The sequence below is a fragment of the Haliotis asinina genome, chromosome 10 (genome assembly GCF_037392515.1).
Source record: "Haliotis asinina isolate JCU_RB_2024 chromosome 10, JCU_Hal_asi_v2, whole genome shotgun sequence".
NCBI classification, from domain to species: Eukaryota; Metazoa; Mollusca; class Gastropoda; order Lepetellida; family Haliotidae; genus Haliotis; species Haliotis asinina.
In genome coordinates, this window is record NC_090289.1 from 21,628,895 (window position 1) to 21,644,699 (window position 15,805).

The 15,805-nt window shown below is 38.8% G+C and overlaps 1 protein-coding gene across 1 annotated transcript in view; it reads right to left on the reverse strand.

Annotated features, from left to right (window-relative positions):
- Positions 1-15,164, reverse strand: part of LOC137298859 (transcription factor Sp4-like) — a 32,616-nt gene extending 17,452 nt beyond the window's left edge. The window contains exons 1-3 of the mRNA XM_067831191.1: positions 15,022-15,164; positions 13,169-14,894; positions 1,234-1,444 (exon numbers count right to left, since the gene is read on the reverse strand). Coding sequence (XP_067687292.1) covers positions 1,234-1,444; positions 13,169-14,894; positions 15,022-15,084 — 2,000 coding nt within the window. The 5' untranslated portion in view covers positions 15,085-15,164. The remainder of the gene's footprint in view (positions 1-1,233; positions 1,445-13,168; positions 14,895-15,021) is intronic.
- Positions 15,165-15,805: the final 641 nt, after the last annotated feature.

Consider the following 15,805-nt stretch of genomic DNA (forward strand, 5'->3'; position numbering starts at 1 on the left):
TCTGCTCCGGAAACGAAGCCCATCCCACCATTAGACTAACACCAAAATGTTCCATGGAAGAAAAATAAATAAATATAAATGCCAACAATCTGTAAATAGCAAAAGGCACAACTATAGGTTCAGATTATTATATCTATCAAGTTTGGTCTAAAAATATTGAACGGTTTCTGAGTTATGCTCCGGAGACAAAATGATTATGGACGGACAGACAGACGGACGGGGCGTCGACTATATCCCCCACATTACATGCCAGTGGGATAATAAAAATGACAAAAATCAGTAATTTGCGAAAGGAACCACTTTTGCTTATGTTTGATATATCTACAAAGTTTTGCATATAAATATTTCATGTTTTATTAGTTATGCTCTGGAAACAAAGCCCAGCCCATGACAAAAATCTGTAAATAGCAAAATGCACCACTTCAAGATCTGTCCCATGTATCTCCCAAGTTCTGTTGAAATATACTGAAAGGTTTTCAAGTTATTCTCAGGAAAAGAACCCACCCCTTCTCTTATGACAAAGCCCAGAGTGTTTCCATATAAACCAAGAAAAATATAAATGAAAAGCATCTGCAAAACAGAAAAGGCACCACCTTAGGTTCAGTTTGTTACATCTACCAATTTATGTTGGAAAATACTGAACGTTTTTGAGTTGTGCTCCAGAAACAAAATGATTACAGACAGACAGACAAGGTGTTTACTATGTCTCCACCCACAATACATGCCGGGTGGGATAAAAATGTAATATCTGTAAACAGCTGCCAATAATTAAGAATGACCAAAACTATCATCAACACACAACCAAGGAGGTACCCTCATATATTGAAAGGATAAAAAAGAAAAGAAATTTTGTTCTAAAATGCCAATGTGATGGGAGAACAAAAACTCTCTATGAAAATATTTAGTGAGCATTCTATTCACACATGCACCATTCTGCGGCAAACATCTGGTAAAAAGAGACACATTTGGATAAATAACTTGTCACACCCACATGTTACCCATTTTGCAGGTTGATCAATACCAATCAATGATGCATTACATTGGAAACACAAATACATCAATCATATCTTCATAATGAAAGTTACAAAGGATCACCGTTATTCAACAAAAGATATGTGTCTTTTTTTGTAAAATCAAGCAGTGACAGGTCAAATGGATGCAAATGCAGTGATGACTTTGATCTGTTTCCATGCAACGTTGGAAAAGGTCAAGACACACATAAAAACAACCAACCTTCCATCCGACTGACAATTTGGACATGTGCATGCAACACGACGCAGTCTGCGACCTGGAGTGGGTGTGTCCGATGGCACTGGTTGTGATGTCACTTGTGTAGGACTGAGAGCGCTGATAGGTGTTCCTGGTGAAGTGGCTACAACTTGCCACTTTGTTGGATCATTTGGATCCTGCTGGAAAGGAACCTGTTGTCCGGTAGCTGTGGTTGCTGCAGAAAACAGTCAGTTGTCATCAACTGGGAACCATGAGCCAAACTTAGGATTATGCAAATGAACACAGAATTATTTTAAGAATCCTATAACAAATATGAGTTTAAACTTGCTAAAACAGACAATTATGCCTAGAATCTGAAAGCATCTTTTCTTCCAAAATACAATTTAGTCCCAAAACATTACTTCATGACTTAGTCATGATCCAACATATACAAAGTCCCAGATGTTTACAATCCTGAACCTGGTAATGAATAATGCAACAATGTTTAAGGAGAATACTATTTATCATTTTGGATATATATGGAACAAAGCAGCCTACAATTTGCCTTCTAATAATAACATTTCACAATAAGTTGTAAAATTGCAACAAAAACGTGAAAAATGCCCTCAAATTTCTGCCCATTACAGAAACACCCGACAGTTAATGAGCAACAGCTGGTATCACGTGACATGACGTCAAATGTGCCTATTGCCGATGACCTCGTTAGCTATACATGTGTATTTGACAACTTGACTGAGACCATGGATTTTGAAGCAATAAAAGAAGCTCCCGATGCCATCTTTTACTTGGATGTTAGACCGTACTGATAGAAGTCAATTTTACATCATGCCCCCCAAAAAGAGAAATTTCTGGTGAAGATGAAAAAGAAGAATACATCGAAGCGGAGGCAGCACTTGATTAATTTCAAGTCGTTTATTTGGTATTTTGGCCATGTTGCCCAATGAACAATTGATTGCGGCAATATACCTTAACACATGACCGGAAGAGCATACTAGTATGTGATAAAAAAGCATGTTTCATGAAAATTGTGACAGAAATTATGGTTTGGACATTTATTGTTTGAGAACAGATAGGTTTTTGTACTTGATACTATGTAAATATTTTGTCCAGAGATCTGGATACATTTCGCATACAAGTAATATGTGGTACTCATATTCGAGATTGTAGATTACATGCATTCAACATGTAATTTGCAGAATGCATGAAATAAGAACTTATATCACTTAGTGAAAGGGAGCACCTTCAGAATTCAGCACCACACTTTCTCGTGACGACGTTCTCAGAGCTAGCTCACATGTCAATGAGACAGGTAATCAGCTTGTGAGACCCTGTCGAACGCGAACTCCTGACCTTTGGATTGCTAGCCCGATAGCTAACCGACTGAGCTACGTCCACATTGTTGCACAATGTGCAAATTTAGCTAGTCATTCCTGTGACATCACGGAAAGGAACAGAAAGAGTTTAATTGGTTGCAGACAATTACAAAGGTTATGGGCAGACTTGATGTCTCGTGTTTTCAATCTACTGGCGGTTGCTGAATGGCCCCGACATGATTTGGCACAATCATCCTATTCCGTAATCTGCAAGATACCATGTTGTGTGGAATGAGTCAATATGGTTCGAACTGAAAACAGGTGTTGACATCAGGCGTCACTTTCATAGTGCATGCATAAATGATGTGCTTGCATGAAACTCATTGTGTTTTCTTGACAGAAAAATGTTATAGTCAACACAGTAAGGATAATATGGATTGTGCTAAGGAATGTGCGAGACATGGGCATGTCTAGTGACAGCACAAGGGTGAGTTACACTTCGAATCAATGCTGAAAATATGTAGATCTAGGGGTAAAAGTAGCTGGGGTGCAAGTTCGAGGCCGATTTCCATAAGCCCAAAATTTCTACACTAAAACATTTCATTTATTTAACCTTTGACATTTTAGGTCTCTGTTTTTTCTCTGTGAAAAAAGTGTTAAAAATGGAAAAGGAAAACAATTGGAACTTATGTTTCTACCTACTATATTGGATTAGGTCCCTTACCAGAACCCTAAACCCCATGAAACCTGACCCAAAACCCTTGAAATAGTTCTAATAAAAAGAATATGTTGACCGAACCGGCACAAAAATGACTGATGTGACCACTGTAAGGCATTTTTGCTAAATTTTAACAAGAGTCATGGGAAGATGATATTTCCCCCCAGTCCCAACATATTAGAAAGGACAAATCATCTGACAGTTACTTAATGTTTTTTAGGCTAAATTGTGATTGTTTCCATGGAATTCATGAAACCATAAATGTCATATATCTGTGAACAATCAAAGGCACCATTTCAAGATCTGTCTCACATATCTGCCAAGAACTGTTGATAGATAACAAATGGTTTTTGAGTTGTGTTCCGGAAATGAAGCCCATCCCTCCATTCTGAGAATAAGTCCAAATTGTTTCCTTGGAACCGGAAAAAATAAAAATGCCAAAACTTTGTAAATAGCAAAAGGCAACACTTTGTGGTCTAGCTCAAATATCTGCTACGTTTTACTGAAAGATATTAAATAGTTTTCGAGTTGTGCTCCGGAAATGAAGCCTATCCCTCCATTTTTGAGACTAAGTCTGAAATGTTTCTATGGAACCAACAAAGTAATAAATCACAAAAACCTGCAAATAGCAAAAGGCACCACTTTAAGTTCTGACTGATATATCTACCAAGTTATGGTCCGGAAACAATCCACCATTTGACTAAGACCAGAGACCATATAATAGAGGGACGGCCCTCTCCAACAGTTCATCATTAAACATCAGCGCTACGGTCTCGCATGTAACTGATACACATCGACACCCTGCTGCTAACTTCCGGTTACCGGAACACATGCGCAGCAGATGCGCAGACATTCGCAAATGAACACTCTGGTAACCACGTAAACAATATTGCGTAATATCCGGAACGAGAGTTAATTCCATAGCTGGATTTCACCGACTGCGACTGACAGTCAAAGATTACATGAACAGCTCCAATAAACTGATTACAATAATCGTAAGAATGAAGATTTTATGGATATCAACTTCTTTATGAGAGAACACAACGTTTCGGAGTTAATGCTTACTCCTTCATCAGGTGATTGAGAAAGGGATACAGAGGTGTATTTATATGTACAGGTAAAACAATAACAAAGTAACAAGTGGAATGAGTTAACGAAAGCCAGTATAAACAAGCACTGATAGGAAGCCGATAGTTAAGATAACAATGATGGAAGCCAACGGTAATGCATTACAGTTGATTGGATATGTTTACATAACATGATTGGGGATAAGGATGGAAGCCAATGGTGATACATTACGCATGATAAGATGATGTACATAACACACGATAGGGGGTGAGCATGTTTACATGAGGGTTGGTGATGTACAAACACAAGTATGTACTCGGGTAGATAGGCTATACATGAATTACATAGATAGAATGTACACAGGTAGATGAGATTAATTTATCAATAAGTCCCAGGCACTTGGTAGGTACACTCCTTGGTCGCGGTTGATGGCTGGTTTCTGTCTCCGGATCTCGATGGCCTCTTGCAGTTTCCTTTGGCGCCAGTTGTTGTTGTTGGTAGATAGTATCCTAGTGTCCTCCCATCGAATTGAGTGTTCAGGGTTCTTGAGAATATGTTCAGAGATGGCCGATTTCTGGTCGAGTTTCCTGACTGAGGTCTGATGTTCCTTCATTCTGGTGTTGATTGGTCTCAGCGTTTCTCCAATGTATAGGTCGCCACAGTTGCAAGGGATCTGGTAGATGCATCCTCTCGGGTTAGGGTGTTCACAGCTGGGTCCTTTACCGTTGGCTTTTAGGTAGGTCTTGATGGTCTTGCCACTGGAGAAGGTGACATCGATGCTGGCTTTGGTCTTGATGAGGCGTGATATTTGATGACTGATGGGGCCAAAGTAGGGTATGGTTACTCTGATGGGTGATGGAGAAGGTTTGGGGCGGGGTTCTCGGTCCTTAAGGGTCTTGTTGATGGTGGCTGTGACGAGCTGGGGAGGGTACCCGTTGAGTGTGGTGAATGTCTTTCTGAGGTGGTCCAGTTCATTGTTTAGGGCATCGGGGTGGCAGAGGGCTTTGGCACGTCTGGTAAGGGTGGCGATGATAGCTTGCTTGATCTGAGGGTGGTGGCAGGAGTTGTAGTGGATGTACTGGTCGGTGTGCGTCGTAATCTCTATCTTGTCTCTCAGAAGATGTCAACTTTTCAACTGTCGCACATGTCAACTGACAAAATCGCTGAAAATGTGTATCGTTCGCGAAATCCGTGCCGTTTTAGGCCAGTCACGTAACAGTACTGTTGTCAATATCCCCGATGTTCACTGAACTTCATCACATAACCTCTAGATTTTGTTTTAAGTATCCGTTGCCACTGGTTGGTGGTTCACTAAATGACGCTATTAGTCTCTGATTTTGATTTCATATTAATTTGCGTAACTTTATGAAGCTGATAGTCGAAACAAAACACGATTACACGTTATCCACTAACGTTATAGTAATGTTTGTTTGAATGCCAGTTTGGGGCTGACAGTGATAATGCTTTCAGAGCCGTACGGAGACATACGCACATTATAATATGTTTTTTTTGCAAAGGAAAGCTACTCGGAACTACTAAAGCCACGAGGACCATTTTCACAAACGTCAATGTACAACATTACATACAGTAACCGCGTATAGTTGATTATGTGACCATTTGACCGTTTCTTTCACGGTAGATTGAGAGGGAATGAAGCAATGACTTGAGAACTTGAACTTGTCATGATATAAAGATCGTGAGGCATCCCCCCAAACACACCACCCAATGAAATTAATTATTTTCATAGGGTTCATAACTTTAATTTTATCATGACACTTACCATGAAAACTTTGTCACATACCTTTCCGAAAATACCGGAATTGCAACTGACTGGGACTGTGCAGGTGTGATTGTGATGTTATGTTATATGTTTTATAAAAGAACAATAAATGTATATGTATTGCTAAATACAACTATTTAGATAATATTCTTTCAAGCTTTCATTAAAAACAAATATGAATGTCAACAGTTTGAAATTGAGACTAACACTAAAGAATACACTAATTTTTTAAAATATTAAAACATGATATTGTAAATGAAAAATATCAAATCTGTACACAACTTCGTCCACGGATATCTTTAAGAGAATAACAATCAAACCACAGTTTCAAACCTGATGAAAAACAGTTCAAAGGTCTTGCGTCTTGCAAGTGATGTTCAAATGATGGATGCCTGAAAGATCGTGTATTTGCAACCCTATGATGGATGCATCACAGCCAGGTTCAATACTTGGTCATGATCTGATTCAAACTGTAAAAGCCCTTAGTAGAGATTCCCATGTCACAAACAATTTTATAGTTGAAGACAAAACCAAGTTATCTGGACAGTCAATTTCTTTATTTCATAGTTATTGTGACAATACAGTTACACTGTATGGTTTTGCCATTGAAGCTCATTATCAAGCTCTCGAGAGGTACTTTGGATCATATATGATCAGATGTGCATACAGGAAGATTTTATTTAGAGTATGCACACCTGTATAGAAAAAGTCAGCAGCCATCACAGACTTATTCACATCTTCACCCAGTTTTTGCTAAACCGCAGAATTAATGGCAGAACAGCCATCATAATCTGTCTGTTCCTGCTGGCATGGGGTGTCTGTGCGTTCATCAGTGAGGTCAATGAAGAATGACTTCCACTGTTTGTCACACGGTACATCTATTGAACTGAAAAAAGGAGAGGAACAATTTTGATATTAAAGAAATAATAACATGAATTCAGTGCTCTAAATACTTGTTGAAATTATATGATAGCTGGTTGTCAATGCTCTTTCAAACAAAATCTGTTTACTTACTCTCAAGATGGGAATATTGCACTTAATTAACACTGTATCTTTCCTTACATAAGAAAAGAAGCAAAATTAATTCTTGACTATGCAAACGTTTTGATATTTCAAACTTTTTTTCTGCAGATATACACCTATAGAATAAATAAATACCAATAATTACAAATTATCAACTTTTTATCAACAATTTTTCATCCAATGAAATGATTTCTTTGGTGTGCACCCTTAGTTAACAGAGACACCATTTTGAATATTACGTCCATTATTACTTACCTGCAATCAAGAACTGTTCATTGAACTTTCTTTTTCCTGGGCATCTACAAGACAAAATAATAAGTTTATGCTATGATTGGTGTAATGATATAAGTATAAAGTTGAATAAGGTACTTTAAATCATAATTAAACTTCATTAAGAAGAAAAAAGATCAAAACAGAAAAATGTATTATTTCATGAAAAATAAGGATATTTGCTACAAGCATAATCATCACAATGAACAAAAATGGAAATATGTACAATTATTTACAACCCATAAGTGCATGAGACTTTTGAAGCATGGATTAAACATATATTCGGGTCATATTAACAAACAAAATTAATGTTGTGTCGTCTGCTACATGGTATCTGAAATGTGCAGTACATAAAAAATAAACTACCGATCATAGCCATATAAATTTAGTACCAAGCAAAAGAGGAATTCGCCATAAATGTTCACATACTTATTTTAAAAATGCTAGTAGTAAGCTGTTATTGTGAAAGCGTGCGGAAATCAAGTGTTGTGGAGTAAATATTTCAGAAAACATTCACATTTCGTCGTATTGCAGGAGTCAAAATAAGGAATTACACGTCCTCCACAGATTTATAAACACCACTAAACCAAACTTAACTAATCTGCTTTTATTACACCCCGGTAACTAAGGATTGGTATTGAAAATATGAAGCTGTTCTTGAAAATCAAAATCGGGACTTTCGCCGATTTTGCACCGCCGCCATTGTCCTCACAGACCAACGATCACACATGACAGCATTCATCAAATACAAAGACATGTATACGCTTTAGCACCACTAAAAACCTCAGATGCACTCTTACAAATATATGTATGCACATGAGAATAAATGAGAAAAACTAAATCTTACCTTTGTTATGAAAATACGCAAAATCTATGACTGAGGTGAACACACGTTCCTCGAAGCTTCCGGATAGGCTGCGCAGTACAAGCCGTAGCGCGGATGGTTTCGCGCATTGGCTTGAGGGCCGTCCCTCTATTATATGGTCTCTGCTAAGACCAAAACGTTCCATGGAAAAACAAAAAAAAATAAAAATGCCAAAAATCTGTAAATAGCAAAAGGCACAACCATACGTTCAGATTACTGTATCTATCAATTTTAGTCTAAAAATATTTAACGTTTGTTGAGTTATGCTCCAGAAACGAAATGATTACGGACGAACACACACACAGACGAGGCGTCGACTATCTATCCCCGCATCACATGCCGAGGGGATAAAAATACAAAATATATAAATACACAAAATATAACACCTCAGCACCTCTTAATGCGAAGAAATATGAGCATACTAGTCAAAAAAAAGAAAAAATATTTAGACCTGGTGCTTGCGCAAAATTGCGCATGCGTTAGTGAACTACTACTAGAAACTCGCAACATTGTTGGGTTTCTGTAATGACATGGCAGATAGAGATGAAACATCAGTGTGCAGAGCTTATACGCACTCGCTGAGCTTGTCATCCTTGTTGCTATGCCGGCATTATAGGGCATGTCTCTAAAGTTTGTGGTGCTGTAGTGTAAAGGTAGGCCCTACAATGTATAGCTTAGGCTGTGATAATGATTCAAAGAAAGTACAAAGAAAATCATGCCAGACATGGGGATATATATCATGGACTCTTTATGTGAAAGTACTGACAAACAGTAGTGAAAAGTAAGTAACAGACATCTGAAACCCATGAATGTTCACCATTTCACCAAGTTTTTAGCAATAAATAACACTAGTGAGGATAGCGGTGTGATTCCATTCTTTATAATTTTAACCAAAACTTTAAAGGTCACACATACTCTAATAGGGTACAAATGCAAAATCACTTGCTGACATCATCATAAATGAAACCCCGTCATTAAAACTGCTCATTTCGATCTTTAATTACCTTAAATCGACCTTTTTGTCAACCGTGTACAATTCTCAACCGCAAACGAAATTTCAACCAATCAGAGAGACGCGTCTCTGTGACGGAATAGTCTGTATAGAAATGAGGGTCTGTGCAGTATTCATCTACATTTAAGGGGTTAAACTATTTCGTTTACAGGTTTGTTCAAACCTGAAATCGCGAAAGCTGTTGAGAAAAATGAAAGCTATATGTTCTCACAATCTACTATCATTTAGTTTTGTCTCCTGCTTTGCCTAGTTTTCGAGTTACAACCCTTGTTTTCATAGACGATTCTGTCAAAATCACTTGGTGTCGCTAGGTTGTAATCCGTGTTAGGTGGTATAAACATATACGCTATTTGTTATCATTCACTTGATGCTCAGTTAACGAATTTATAACAGGTATAATTAGTGGTAACGCCACTTAGATTACCCGACAAAGGCCCCCATTTGGCATTTCTTTTGTCTGGATCGATCAAAGGATTAACCGATAGCACACTGATTAATTAGTTTTATGGGGATTTAAATGGAGGATTTGTCAAAAGGTAATGTTTATGTATGTACATTTACTATATATACATCTATACTGAATACACTCTATCGTGTCTGTGTCTATGTAAAACAACACCCTTCTTTCAAAGGATTAACTGCCAATACATAGATTGCTCATTATTGGCTAACTAAATAACTCTTTAAAAAGAATGACGCACATTACGCAATTAGTTGCCAGGTGTGCTATCTTGGGTAATCACTGAAACTATACAGCAATGTGAAAAACTTGAAACGATACATCACGTTCTCATATATTAGACTGTTAAAAGACACATCACTTGGGAAATCTGCAGATGAATTTTATATCGCTTGTTTTTGTGGATATTGATGGATACATTCCTCGAACAAGGTAATAGCCTGACACTGCTCATATAACTTTAATTTTAATATTTGCATTTATGTTTTTAATAAGATGTCGTAGCTTTCAGCAGAATCATTGTTTTCGTTGTTAAGTGTAATGATGCAGACGACATACACTAGGGTGTGCTTGTGAATTATGATTCATATAGGAAAACTATGAAATGTCTACATATTACATTTCTGTTATACATTGGCAGATCGCTTCTTTTTATTAAGTTTCAAAATGCATACAAATATTATTATAAAGTAATTAGGATTATGAGACCCAGTATAAAGACGTATATTGACAAGTGTCTACACACTGGTGAGTGAACGTTACAAACCAAGTAAATTTAGCAAGTGAAGAAATTTATCGCGCAGTATTTTCACTTCGACCCCGACCTCGCTTAGGTTATGTTACAGGTTGTGTCATGCAAACTCCTTTTGGTAATGATTCAAATACATATTTATGTTGTTTTAATTTTCTAACGTGATGAGAACAAACCATACATAATCTCATTGTTTCAAATGGATTTGACTTCACGATTTTCAAAAATGGCGGCGCCCCGTGTTGGGATGAATGCTATTTAAGTTTGTTTTCACCGACTTACAAAAGGACAATTACTTTCTACTGGTAGTAAAATATGTATTTTATTGATGGACAATAGGATTTTGCCTGACATTGCTTATAACATAACAATTTCACTCTTGGAGTGAGGTGGAGGTCAATATAACATTGCTTGCAATATAAATATAACTTCAACCCCCACCTTGCTTCCTTGGAAGAAGTCCTTATGTTAAAAGTTGTGTCATGCAAAGCCTTTTGGCCATGATTCAAATGCATATTTAACTACCAGTAAAAAGTAGTTTTGATTTTCTAACTTGATGAGAACAAATCATAATCTCAATAATTCTAACAGGCTTTAGCCCGTGACTTCTGGATTTTCAAAAATGGCAGTGCCCTAACTGAGGATGAATGCTATTTAAGTTTGTTTTCACCGACTTACAAAATCAAAATAACTTTCTACTGGTAGTAAAATATGTATTTTATTGATGGACATTAGGATTTTACATGACACTGCTTATAACATAACAATTTCAGTCTTGGAATCGGTCAATATAAGATTACTTACGATAATATTGTCACTTCGACCACAACCTTGTTTCCGAGGATGAAAGCGTTATGTCCATGCAAAATCCTTTTCGTCAGCAATGTGTAGTAAGCAGTCTTAATTTCATAAACTCGATGAAACTTAAACTCCATTTTCTATCCTGGAAGCGTGGTAGGGGGCGAACCATCCGATTTAGTATACACCACAGGCTTCCACAAAGCTCACTTCTCACACACTAACAACCAATTTATGCACAAACTACGGAGTCTGGTGGAAATCTGTGTATAGTGACACCATCACCCGACCCCAAAGAACAATTGACGGCAACACAACAATTTGGCATGTCTTTGGTGACGTCGAGAAATCAGCAAAATGACAAGCTTCCTACACATTTTCTATACATTTAACTGGAAACTGTTCCTTCTATGACGTCAAAGTAGGGCTCTGGCGACATAGTTGCGTAACCTGTCTGCGGTTTCGTTTGCGAGCAAGAGAGAAGCAGACGGCTTTTTAGCAACTTTTAAGCGCTTGGTATTTCGTTTATGACTAACCAAAAGTCTTTCATATGCAGTGATAAGAAGAGTACCAAAAAACTGAGCACATAAATGACAAGAACAGACAACCATGGTAGCTCTAATAGGTTACAGTTTTAACATCTTGACCACTTGATGTCAATATTGGAAAACCTCTGTTCTACTATGACCAATTCATGGTGCGAGTGTTCAGGATTCATGATTGGTTACAATCAGATTTAGTTGTGCAATCAGTGATGTTTCAAAAGCGATCATTCGTAAGGCCTTGGCAATTTCCACCTAACATTGACACCCCACTTAATCGATTCCAGACCAGTTGCCTCAAGGCCAACTACCATGCAGAGTAACAAGAAGCACTATATTTTAGCATGTTTGGCAAAATGCAGTTGAGAGTCTCACCACCAACCTCTGTACTCTGAGACCCATGCAATTGCCATCCACATGATCCATGACTAGACATATGGCTTAATGATAAATGCATATACCTTTTGTGGTGAGGTGAAATCGGGCTTTATGCCTCCGTCATTATGGCATGTACAGCGATGTCCATGCACTTGTGTGTTGCTGCTTCTTAGTCTGGACTAATGTAAGCCGCAGACTAGCCTATTCCCGTTAATTTCAACGCCGATTCAAAGAATGATATATATCTTGCTATGTACATCACCTGAAGTCTGAGAGTGTATATTTTACAGATTCTGGTCGTAAGTTAAACTAAGTGATCAGCAAAATACCCCATTTTTATCACGTGTGCCTGCCATAACATCATACGTGTTAAATGTACTGTCCATTTTCAGACACATGTGCAACCGCTGACAGCAGAGCCCACTACAATGCTAAGTGACAGCACACCTCTCACAAGTTCATTTCAAATAGTCACAGTGCAGGTATTGTTATCTAGCCTGTAATCACAATCACAATCACAATCACCGGTGCCATGGACGCTGAATACACCCATTACAATTTCTGAAAACCAATGAATCATACTACCTTTACTATAGGAGAACAAGCATTTATGTTTTTGTGGAAGTGAGTGAGTTAAATTTTACGCCGCACCCAGCAAAATCTCAGCCATAACCAGCGATCTGTAAATAATAGTCTCGAACAGAGAATCCAGTGATCAAATGCATGAGCATTGATCTGCTTAGTTGGGAACCGATGACATGTGTCAAACAAGTCAGTGAGCCTGACTACCTGGTCCCTTTAGTCACTGCTTACAAGCATGGTCACCTATTGTGGCATCTTAAGTGTGCTTTTTAGACACCATGAACACATTTCATACAAGCTATTATAGTCTTAACAATTACAGAGACACATTAATTCAAAGAATTTTTAAGTCTAATGCCAAGTGTACAATTATCTCACCAATTATTTGTGTTCCATTTGTTGATTGTGTAGCAGCCATCTGCTGATTGCCAATGCTCTGGATGGCCTGTACCTGTGGTGTCAACTGCTGCAGGGCTGGGGTTTGAGTTATACCAGTGATTGCCCCAGTAGATGAGAGAGTCACTGCACCGAGATTCTGTACAGAAGATCCATTGATGATTTGTCCTTGTGGGGTGACAGCCTGTAGACCTTGCATGTTTTGAAGGTTTTGTATTGTCTGAAAACTTTGTATGTTCTGAAGACTTTGAAGATTCTGGACTTGGACAGTCTGTGGGTTAGTTGGTCTAACATTAGCTACATTGAGTGCCTGCTGCCATATATTCTGAGAGATTACTTGACTTTGTCCTGCCAGCTGAAGGTTCGCTACATTAATATTTTGCCCTACACCTTGCATGATCTGCTGTGGGCTAAGAATGTTTGTAACAACATTTGAATTCAAGTTTTGGCTACCATTAGAACTTGATGTGGTTGTAGTGGTTGTGGTTGCCGTCCCACTCTGGGGATAAGAAGCTACAGCATATGATACAGGGTTTTGTGAAACTGCACCTGGTTGTGAAGCAGGTAGCACTAATTGAGTGGTACCAGTATTCAGCATGTTTGCTCCTAATGGAATTAAAGCAGGGAGCCCATTAGGACCAATGGCTATATTTGCAAAGTTACCGTTTGCCATCGCCTGATTTGCAATTGCAGTTTGAATATTATTGGCAGTTTGTTGAGCTGCTGATAACTGTTGCTGATTAACTGATGACACTGTTTGTCCGGCTGATATTTTTATTTCATCAACCACCTTTTCAGACTTGGTCTGAACCTCTTCAGGTGAAGTTTGAGCAGATACACATGTGGGAGTTGAAACAGAATGTGGCACCTGGGTAGATGAAGTCATCTGAGTCTGAGATAATGTCTGTGCAGTTGTTCCAAAAGATCCCACTGATCCAGGAGCTGCCACCACACCCTGGGGTAAAGCAGTCTGTAACCCAGTAGGAAATGTCTGAACAGGCAACTGGATAGTTTGAATTGCTGTTTGTCCACCAACAGATACTGGAATTTGAATCATGTTGGGAACTTGTTGTACCTGATTAAGAGGTAGCTGCATCGTCTGCACCACACCTGGATTTGATGCACGCACTGCAGACTGCATACCTGCAGCTGCCAGATTAAGCACATTACCTCCAAGGTTCACAACATTTCCTGTAAGGTTAGGAAAACCCACATTTGATATCACATTAGCACCAGAGAGGCCTTGTGCTCTAACAATCTGACCTGTTGGGGTAACCATAGTTTGATTACCCATCCCTCCTGCCGCAAAAAATGCTTGGCCTGTTGACCCTGCCGGGATAATAATTGCTTCCTGACCATCCACTGAAACTGTTTGGAAGGACGGGATAACATTGTACGTGATACTGCCACCAGGTCCAACCGTTGCCACCACTTGCGGACTTTGTGGTATAAGCTGTCCTGTCGCCGCAAGATTCGTGACAGTCCCCGTCTGTTTTCCTCCATTACTAGCGTTGGCGTCCACGACTGCACCTGTTGGAAGTTGCACCCAACTAGGAGCAACGATTTCCCCTGGCGCTGTAGTCGATTGTCCGGCCCCTAACACGCGTACTGTTTGGGCCCCTCCCTGATTGTAGGCGTCAGCTTCTGGAGGGGCTCCGATCTTACTGCATGTCGCAGCCAGAAGGGCTAAAGGGGACGGCTGGACATCCTGAAAGGCGGAGCCAGAGAGTGGGTGGTTATCAACATGGCGGTTACACACAACGTATGATTGTAATGGTTAATACGAATACATGTCGTTATAAAGGAGATTTAAACCCAACGAAATCTTGACTTACCTGTGATGAGCTTGCCGGCACTACATACTCTTGATTTGAATTTCGAACAGTTAGTGTGGACATCGTAGGTCCACTGACACAAAATATCGGCAATTTACTTTCCCATGTCGTGTATATGTATCGCCTCGAAGGGGCCGTGAACAATGTGTGTTACTACACAGGCACCTGTCTTGAAATCTGTATTCTTAGACAAAGATCATCATGACTGTTCGTTTGACTGCCATTGTTGTGCGTGTACGGTTATTATAGTCAAAGAAATGTTCGACTAAACATACATCAATGGAGGATTAACACACAGAGACGTCGTTTGCAGTGCACTATTTTATGTCGCGCATACACACATTATAAGCACAGTGCGTGAAAAGGCAGGCTTAGTTTGATTGACAGTCCAGCCCACAGTAGTGCCGTGCCCGTTCGACGATAAACCGTGGGTCGTGACGGTGATACACATGTAGGGTTAAAGATTCGAATATTTTCTGAATAGTTTGAATGTTCAAAATATATTCTAAATATGAATAATATGCAGAAGAGGTATACTTATTTGCATTCACGACACATGCATGTATGTCTGTGCGTGCGTGCGTATGTATGTATGTATGTATGTATGTATGTATGTATGTATGTATGTATGTATGTATGTATGTATGTATGTATGTATGTATGTCATTGAGAAATATGATACCAAGAGATCGATGCAAAACACCGATATTACATAAGTTAAGGACAACTTTAAAAGACAAATTAAAGTTTTAGATAGCCGTGTCATCACCACCACGCTTTATTT